Consider the following 9572-nt stretch of genomic DNA (forward strand, 5'->3'; position numbering starts at 1 on the left):
TCTAGAAAAAAAATGTATTTTTAAATAATTTCAAAAAATAAATTAATAACAGAAAATTAAAAAAAGAAAAATTCCATAAAAGTGTAGATCAGAGCAAGATGTTGAACATGTATTTAATGCAATTCAGAGAACTGAACAAACCCACTCTCTTGTGGATAGAGCTCAAGGAGGAGATGATTTGGTGATTTGGCTCACCTCTAATAACTCCTCCACAAAAAAGAAGTCATAGGGCTGAGGCAGAGTGCATCAACTGCAGACTAACAAGAGCCATTCAAGGCTTTGGCAGCAGTGGCAGGAGCTCAGGACATAGAGTGGCCGATGGGAGCTTTTATAGCCAACTTTGAGAAGAAGTTTGCACAAAGGTGAGGCTGTTCACACCTCAACTTTGGGCCAAATGATGCAACTGGCCCAGCCTGGAAGGCTAAGAACTGGGCCATGAGAGAGCAAAGGAGCGCATGGGGAACCAACCCAACCCTCCAAATTAAGGAGAAGCCCAGCAGTTCATCGATGTTGGGTTCACCTACCCGGCCCATCCAAAATCGGGTATGCGAACTAGTGTAGTCACTGGAGTAGGATCTAATGTAGGGCCTGAAACGAGGTTGAACCAAGGACCAGTTCTGGGACCTCACAACATCCTTGAATAGGGGAAACACCTCACCTAGCAGCAACAAGTCATGGTGTTGGTTGACACAAAAGTAGATCTGGGGTTTTGTCTCAGATGCAATGCCATCTACTCCCAATCACATCAATGTCCCTTCAAATAGCTCCATGTGTTGCTGACGCATAGAGACAAAGGAGAAAACCTTGTGGCAGAGGGACAGGAAGGATTTGCAGAGCAGGAGGTGCCTGAAGAAGTAGAGCTGTCCAACAACTGGTAGGGCTCGACTCTCCTTGCACAATGAAGTTGAGAGGCAAAAGCAACAGCAATGAAGTGGAGGTTCTGGTGGACTGCAGCGCAACCCACAAAATCATGGCTCAAAGTCTCATGGAACCTCTCAATCTGAAGGTAGAGGAAGGAATTTAAGGTGATTTTATGCGACGGCCAGAGCGTTGGTTGATAGAGGTGTGCAGTGTTTTGAAAACCGTTGACAGGGTAACATTTGTGCAGAACTCTCTCCCAATCAACCTGGGCAGCATCCATGTATTATAGGTGCAAATGGTTGTTGACACTCAGCAAAATTAGCAGTTGCTGGCAACACCAGACAGTGAGCTTCGACTAGTGGGGGGAATCCATGAACTTATGCAGAGACCCTGCCCTACTCAGTTTGGAAACCACCATGAGAGGGTTTTGGAAATCAGTGCAAGCCACAAATGAAGGATTCTAACTAAAACCACTAACAACCAACCTGAGTGCGATAGGAGAACCTGAAGGAGTTACTAGCAGAATTCGAGCACATGTTTGTCAAGCCAGCTGATTTACCAATACCACCTTGGAGATCCCACGGTCACTCCATCTGACCGGTGGATGGCAGGACCTAGCTGAATATATGGCCCTACAGCTACTCCCCTCTTAGAAGAATAAACTCGAGAGACTAGTAGGGAAGATGTTAGCTGCAGGACAAATACAGCTCAGGATTAGCCCATTCTTGAGTCCAGTTTTGCTGGTTTGAGAGAAAGATGGCAGGTGGCAGTTTTGCATTGACTACAGGGCTCTCATCAAACACCCGATACTAATGAATTCCCCATTCCCGTGATTGACGAGCTATTGGACGAGTAGGATGGAGCTACAATGTTCAGCAAGCTTGACTTAAAATCCGGCTACCACCAGATTCAAGTAGCAGAGGGGGATGTGGAGAAGACAACCTATTGGACACACAATACGCAACATGAGTTATATGTAATGCCTTTGGGCTTTCATGACATATCTGCTACTTTCCAGGCACTAATGGATGAAAAGTTCCTTGACCACTTGAGAAGATTCGTGTTAGCATTTTTTGACGATATTCTGATTCTTAGCAGGACTGTGGAGGAACATTTGGTACACCTGGGTGCACATTCACTCTATTGACACAACATTGCTTGGCAGTGAGTTGAGAGAAATACATGGTAGGGGTGGCCACGCTCGAGTACTTGGGGTACATAATATCGAAGGATGTAGCAGAAGCGGACCAGTAAAAATCTGTTGCATGTTGATGGGACCCAACCCAAAAAAATCAGAGCATTGAGGGGATTTTTAGGGCCTCACCGGGTACTACATAAGGTTCATTAAGGACTATGGGAAGGTGGCGGCCCCCACTAACAAATTTGTTGAAAAAGGATGCTTTCCATTAGGATGATACATACAGCCAGCAAGGCCTTTACAGCTTTGAAGGCAATAGTGACCATGGTACCCATCTTAGCCATGCTCGACTTCACCAAGGAGTTCGTCATGGAAACCACTGCATCAAGATTAGGACTATGGCCCGTCCTTATATAAGAGCTTATATAAGAGGACACCCCCATCGCCTACCGTAGCCAAGTGTAATCTAGTAGCACCCAAGCTAAGTCGTTGTACAAGAAACAGTTAATGATGATTGTTCTAGCTATCAAAAAATGGCACCATTATCTGATCAGGTGACATTTCAAGGTCAGAAACAGACCAGAGAAACCTGAAGTACCTATTAGACTAATGGATTGTGGCGAAGAACCACTAGAAGTGGATAATGAAACTGTTGGGGTATAATTTTGAGAACATCTACCGATCAAGCTAAGTCGTGGATGCTCTCTCTAGGCAACTGGACAGTGACATACAGCTCTCTTCTCTATCAGCAGAAAAGAACAGCAGTGAAGGGTTGGATGAAGAGATCCCAGCCTCAGGTCCCAACACTTGTCCTTGGTGTGACATTCTCGACCACAATAATTGCACTTGACTGGGGCATAGGAAGAATCACATGTGTGAGTCTGAGAAGCTCCTGAATCAGCCATCAATGCAGATCTTTCGGCATTTGAGTATGAATCATTATTGTATGGTGACTACCTCAGTGTCAACCATGGGATAGGCCTGCTCCAGGTATGGAATGGTTCCCGTGAGAGGATGGGAGCCCGTACTTGATCATACTCAATATTTAGTTCAGCCAAGAAATTGTGAACTGATGGGTAGCAACATCAGCAGCACAAGTTAGAGTAAAACGTCTATAGAAATCAAGAGTCTGATAATATCCACGAAGAGTATTATAGTACTAGGCCAAAGTGAGCACCTTCTATTGTATTTAATGGATCTTCTGCAGAATCTCAAAACACTGAGTGTTATTCCCTCTGAGAAATCATCATCCCCGTGAAACTGGAGTTTCCTCCATTCTAGACATAATAGAAGTGGCAAAGGTAATAGAATCAGGACGTCATACGGAATCAAAGAAATAACTGATCTGAAGACAAGATCACAGCATTATTATGGGAAAAACAAATTAGGAGAAAAGTGCTCACCACCAAGTGAAAAAGCCATAGAAGGGAGGCAGTAGGAAAAAAAGGTGAGAAGGTGAGAAACAAGGACGCGAAGGCCCCTAGGAAGATCGCAGAGAGAAGGAAATATCTACAGTCCTTCCAGAGAGAGAAGGGAGGCTGGCAGTGGAGATCAAGGGGTCCTAAAGGCCTCGCTGTTAGGTAGGGATGGCCCTCGAAGCCTCACAAGAGGAAGGCGAGGGTCCTAGGACCTTCACTGGGCTGGAGGAAGTATGGCGGTGCTCCTAGGACCAAGTAGAGGTGCCAGCAGTGGTCCTAGGCCACCGGAGGGAGGAAATGGGGTTTTTGGAGGAGAGAGAAAGAGGTGGAAGGGAAGAAGGAAGTAGATGAAGCTCAACCTGTATTTTTTTTTTTTTTTTGGGGGGGGGGGGGGGGGATTTCTCAGACCTATGGCTCCAATACCATGATGTTGAATGGTCTGAGGAATCCTTACCTATGTCTAAGTGATATAGCAGACCTTCGTTTATAATAATGATGTGACAAGAAGGAAAAAGATATTTCCGATGTGGGACTTTTACAATAAGATATCCTAAACAGACAATTTTGACCTTCTTAATATTACTATATTACAATAGAGGAGAGTGTTGATAAGCCCCTAATATCTCAGATGTACATAGGAAAAGCTACACGGGATCATCCACACCAGGGCACATAGGAGAACATTCCAGGTAAAAGCAGAAGCAGGAGAGGTGTTCGGAGGGAATTGGAGGTAGCCACACCCATGCATGTAGGAGCAACGCCCAATTCTATGAAGAGAATGGTGTGACATGTGAGAAAAAGGGACTGGGAGAGAAAGAAAGAGAGAGGTCATTAGGGGAAGGTGTCATTTTATTGAAAGCTGGGGGGGGGGGGGGGGAAGAGGGGCAAAGGAAAAATTAAGGTTGGGCAAGCTAGACTCACGGCAGGAAGAGTTAGCCTCTTGGGTGGGTAAGAGGTGTGTGCCGCTGAGTTGGAGTTGTATTCACTGCTTCTGTGTATATCACACTCACTTGAACAAAATCAGAGTTATTCCCCTCTCCTATTGAGCATTCTGTCTGGTGTGTTGCTGTGTGTGTTGTGCTGTTCTGTGTTGGCACATGTGTATTGCAGTGTGAGTAATTCTCTGTTGAGCATATCGGGTGCTTAACAGTCCACCATAAGAAGTGAGAAGAAAGATGCTGACGGAGAAGAAGCAAGGCTGGAAAGGCCTGAAGGAGCTAGGAGAGGAGGGACTCACACAAGGTGAAGAGAAAGACAAAATTCAAGGCATAGAAAACCTGCAACCAATGCATTGCCAGTACCTAATATTGCTCTGGAGTTAAGCTCTATACATCCATAAGTGGTTTTCTGACTTATATAAGCATACAGTCAGTGTTCCCATATTTAAAAATATATAATTAAATAGAGGATTTTGCAGGCTCAAAAAATCGCCTAATTCATCAGCAAGATGATATTTCCAATGGTGAAATTGTTTTTCAGAAGAAAAACCACTAGTTTTTTTAGTTAAAAATCACATATGAGATGCTCAAAGAAGAACAGCAATGGTATTTATTAGCAAACATAAATACCAATCAACTATGAAAGCAAAAATTCAAGATATTTTAGAAGCGATGAACCTGACTTTCTCCAGAAAAATGAACTGTTGCCATTAAAAGCTCCATTTCTTTCCATAAAGCTTCAAGCTCTGAGTGTTCTTGCTGTTCATTAAGAGGAGGTTTCCATTTGTCACTCCATCTATGGTTTGAACAATTCATTGACCTCATTTCTTCCCACCGAGCAGAAGCATGTGGGTGTTCTCTCTTAATTGCAGACTCTATGTTGTTCATGAAACTTTCTACCATTTTCTTGGACTCACTTGCACTAAAATAGGCCCTTCTTCTGGTTCTTGTTTCATCAGACATATCACTCTTTGTGCGGAACAGATTACTAACTCTTCTAGGAGGTTTCTTATTAAACCCTTTCACCTTCCATGTTAATTTCATTTGTCTATATCTTTTTTCTTTCATTTCCCTGAATCTTTTCCCTGATATAGATCTTTTTTCCATCACAGACGATCCATGTCTGTGATCAGGATTAGAAAAAGACCTAGCAACATTTGGTATGGGATTTTCAAGAATTTGGATTGGGAGACAATCCTCTGGTTGCGACATAGAAGCACCTTCCAAATTAAGAGGAACATCAGAGCCTTCAGAGGTAGCTCTGAGGATGGAAACAGTACACTTGTTGATGGGAGACTTTGATTTTCTCTTGTTTTTCCATGATTTGTTATCTTGGAATGAAAATGGAGAAACTCCTGTAGACAAGCCCCCGTCTACTTCAGATCTACCATAAGGAGCAGCAGTATTTGTATCTATCTCACAATTCTCAAGAAGCAGTATTTGATTTTCCATTTGAGTAGCTCCATCTGATAAAAAGCCTCTTCGTTTGATGTTACTTTGCTTCACATGGGACTTCTTCCTGTAGCCAACTTTAGTATCTTTGACCATGTTTTCACAATTAAGATCGTCAACAATTTTTTCACCCTCACAATCTTCCATCACACTCTCACCATTGCAATTCAAAAGCATCTCTTCACCATCAATGGACTGTCTGAAACACTCACTATCCATCAAATGGCCATTATCTGCCTCAAGCAGTACTATGGACATTGTTTTGTTCTCTTCCAGTCTGTTGATCTTCCCTGTTTCTTCCTGGACAATAGAAGGTTTTCCATTTGAGAACCCACTGTAACTCACAAAACGGTCAGGTTGAACATTTCTTCGTTTGGAACGCCGTAACTCGATGGTATCATACAGCTGCATTGAGTCTTCTTCCTGCAGATCATGCACAGGGCAAGCATCAATGGTGTTCCTTGATGTATCCACAGGAATAAAAGTCCTGGTCACTGGTTTAAGAATTCCATTGTTCATTTGGAAATTAATGGCTACATTACTGGAAGCATCTAACAAACACTCATCATGGTCATCACCAGACAACATTCGATAGACAATCTTTCTCTCTATTGATCTTATATCAAACTTTAGTTCCTTCAAAATGGATGCAACAAGTAGCCATGAAATATCTGAGGAGAAATGACTCCGGAACAGTTTAGCATCATCCACATAACGGCAGTCCTGAGAATAGTTCCATCGGTAATACCCATCTTCACAAGGTTTTCTCTGCAGTTTCTGTATGATTGCAATCTGATCAATTCCCACATCGCTGATCATACGAAGTTTTGCCTTGCCCTTGCCTTGAGGACGATGTGTTGTATAGCAGGTTACGTGAAACCGGCAAGTGCATTCTGATTCATGTGGCCTTCTCTCAACTGAATTTATTTCAGCATCAATCCAAACCTGTACACGAAATAGATTTGTAGTAGGCAAGCTAGAAAAACTAAAATGAGCAAATATGCAGAAGAATGAATCTGACAACCAAGCAGACAGTATAGCAAAAATTAGAACAATGCTATAAGAAATGGGAAGTGATCACAAGGATGAATGGAAGAAGACAACATTACCGTACCAAATTTTGATTTCACAGAATAAGAAATTTTTGTGTTTGGGGGTTGCGGGAATGGTGGGTTCAGGGGTTGATACCTCCATTATCCATAAAACATTACTGAACTTAATTGATCATCAGATATAACCTAAATATTCAATATGCATACCGTGGATCCTCTTAAGTGTACCTATGAGGACTATTTGACGCTTTTCAAGTAATTTCCAGTTTTCTTAAGTATATGACAAATCTTTAAATGCCATATTTTTCTTTCATAATTGGAATGGCTGAGATGTTCTTCACCAGCGGAGGATCACATGTTCTGGCTCATTATACCAAATGTTTTTATTCAAAAGAATATAGAGTCATTTTAAAGGTAAAATCAAAAGAACTATAACGAATAAACAAAGAAGATTGAGAAGCCACATCATATGTTAGAGGTTTAGTAACATAGTGTTGACCAAAATAAAGGTTTAGTAAGACAGCAGCAGGAACAGTGATTAAAGTGACACAAATAAACAAAGAAGATTTCCTATTGATTAAAGTGTCACAATACTTCCCAAAGCTGTTGCAGGTCAAAATAACAGTGATAGATAAGAAATTTCGAGATCCGTTTTCTGATTCCATCAAACAAGAGGAAACAAAGAAATAGTAGAATCATGTGACTGGAAAGTGCCAGATGCTACTACATTTAGCATTTTCATCAACCATTCTCTGCTTTGATGTTTGATTTCTTTCACCAAACCTTTGAAAACTAATCATGGAAAAGTGTAGACGAAAAGTAAAACATAAAGATGAAGAAAATGTAAGTTCAAAATGAAACAGTTGCTCACAGGCTACATACATGTAAAGCATAGAAAGAATTCAAGACTCTCAACATACAAAACAAGACAGTGAGACTTCAATTCATGTAACAATAACTCAATGACCATACATATCTTCAAAAGCATACAAACTGTTCCTCTTTAAGTTTATGCAGACCTTAACCAAATAATGAAAAAAGAAAAGTTTATGCCGACCAATGCATACCAACTTTAGAATCTTTTTGTCTGAGCCTATGGTTGGATCCGCCAAAAGTACACATACGTCTACCCCTGGCCTTAAGAAACAGGTGCAATCAGATGAGGTTGCTTTTCGAGATCGTATGCGTAGAGTGTCATTAAAGGCTTCCTCGTCCATCTCAGTTCCAGGACTTTCAAAACACATGGCTACCCTTCCATCGCCAATCCTGACATGATCTATTGTCCTCCATGAGCCATGAGAGAATGCCTCGAAAGCTGTGAAATGGTAAACTTTAAATAACAATCTGATGACAAAGGACTGCTTTAAATAATCAAACGAAATTAATCCTTCAAGACATGAGATTTATATTTGATCTTACAGTTCAGAATTTACTATCATATACTTCGATAAAAAATAAAAATAAAAAAACCCAATAATCAGGACAAGTTAGATTGATTTCCCACCATTTCAACCCAATGGTTGAATGAACCTCTTGAACACAAGCAACCTCTTCAAAATTCTGTTAACTCCTCTGTAATAATTTTAACAGAGTCCGGTTTAAGACTACCGTAAGCCTGGATTATTTACAAAATAAACAAAAAATTCACAAAATAACTGGCTTGAGTTTCAAATTCCATAGGAATAAAAGTTAATGCTTACGGTGTATATCAAATGGATGTTTCCTCCTATACAAATGCCTCTTTGCCATGGCCGTTCACTGAGCAAGATGGACTAAAGTCCTTACTAAGTTAGAAATATTCCACAGAAACTTTCTATACCAAGAAACCCTCTACTATCATTTCTCATCCTCGTCTTTTCAAAACCAAACTGCTTCTGGCGTCACCCAACAGCTTCCACATGGATATTTAGATTCCACTTTTTTTCCTGAAATCATCAGTTGCATTGTCAGTGAGCAGGGGAGAAAGTAAAAGAGGTATAAAAAGGAATCCCTAATGATCATAAGAAGGAAATGATAGCTGAAGATTTTTAATACATGCACTGTCTTTTTGCCATTAAAAGAAAAGGCGAAAGAATTAACTTCATATGGTAAACAGTTCATGCAAGCTTAACCAGAAAAGTGGAAACAACAAATTGGAAAGAAGCACTGATGAAAAGCTTTCATACTCAAAAAGGAGGAACCAAGCAATGCAATTAGCAGAAAAGTCTCAGACGAAGAAAACGAAGCAAAATCTATTGACGTGCAGGTCAAAGAGAGCTACTTTACCTATTGCCTGATAGAGAAAAGGTTTCAGTGATCTCAAGACAACAGCTGCCTCTGTTCTTGTTGTTGTCGATAATTGGTTTTCCCGTGAACACGAGAGGGACAGTTCATGCGTGAAAAGAAGTTACAGTTGACGGAGATGTCATCCTTTTCCCTACATCCCTGGCTATTGATTATTTCCATCCAATATTTTAATTGGGTTTTGTCTTGGTATTTGCTTTCTCGTGCCTTTCTTAACAGTACAGCACCTTGCTACATCTGTCGGTTACAAGTCGCAAAACGACACGAGAAAAGAAGAAGGTACAAAGGCAATTGCTACTCGCTAAACTTTTTTCCGTTTGGCAAGACCAAGGAACTATTTTTCGCTGAAATTCGCTGGTTTGGCGAAACGATACCAAGGGGCCAAAGCCGCGAAACGATATTTACAGATATTGCCGAGAAATCCCCGATA

General features: G+C 41.2%; 1 protein-coding gene across 3 annotated transcripts in view; it reads right to left on the minus strand.

Annotated features, from left to right (window-relative positions):
- The window catches only part of LOC149024265 (SNF2 domain-containing protein CLASSY 1-like), a 36229-nt gene extending 26940 nt beyond the window's left edge, over positions 1-9289 (minus strand). For 2 of the 3 annotated variants that reach the window (XM_089144579.1, XM_089144577.1), the window contains exons 1-4: positions 9125-9289; positions 8560-8784; positions 7927-8174; positions 5034-6752 (exon numbers count right to left, since the gene is read on the minus strand). In XM_089144579.1, the coding sequence (XP_089000705.1) occupies positions 5034-6752; positions 7927-8174; positions 8560-8608 (2016 nt within the window). In that variant the 5' untranslated portion in view covers positions 8609-8784; positions 9125-9289. The other variant, XM_089144578.1, reaches the window with a different exon arrangement.
- Positions 9290-9572: the final 283 nt, after the last annotated feature.

The sequence above is a fragment of the Hakea prostrata genome, chromosome 2 (genome assembly GCF_041222555.1).
Source record: "Hakea prostrata isolate BN-2017 chromosome 2, UWA_Hpros_2, whole genome shotgun sequence".
NCBI classification, from domain to species: Eukaryota; Viridiplantae; Streptophyta; class Magnoliopsida; order Proteales; family Proteaceae; genus Hakea; species Hakea prostrata.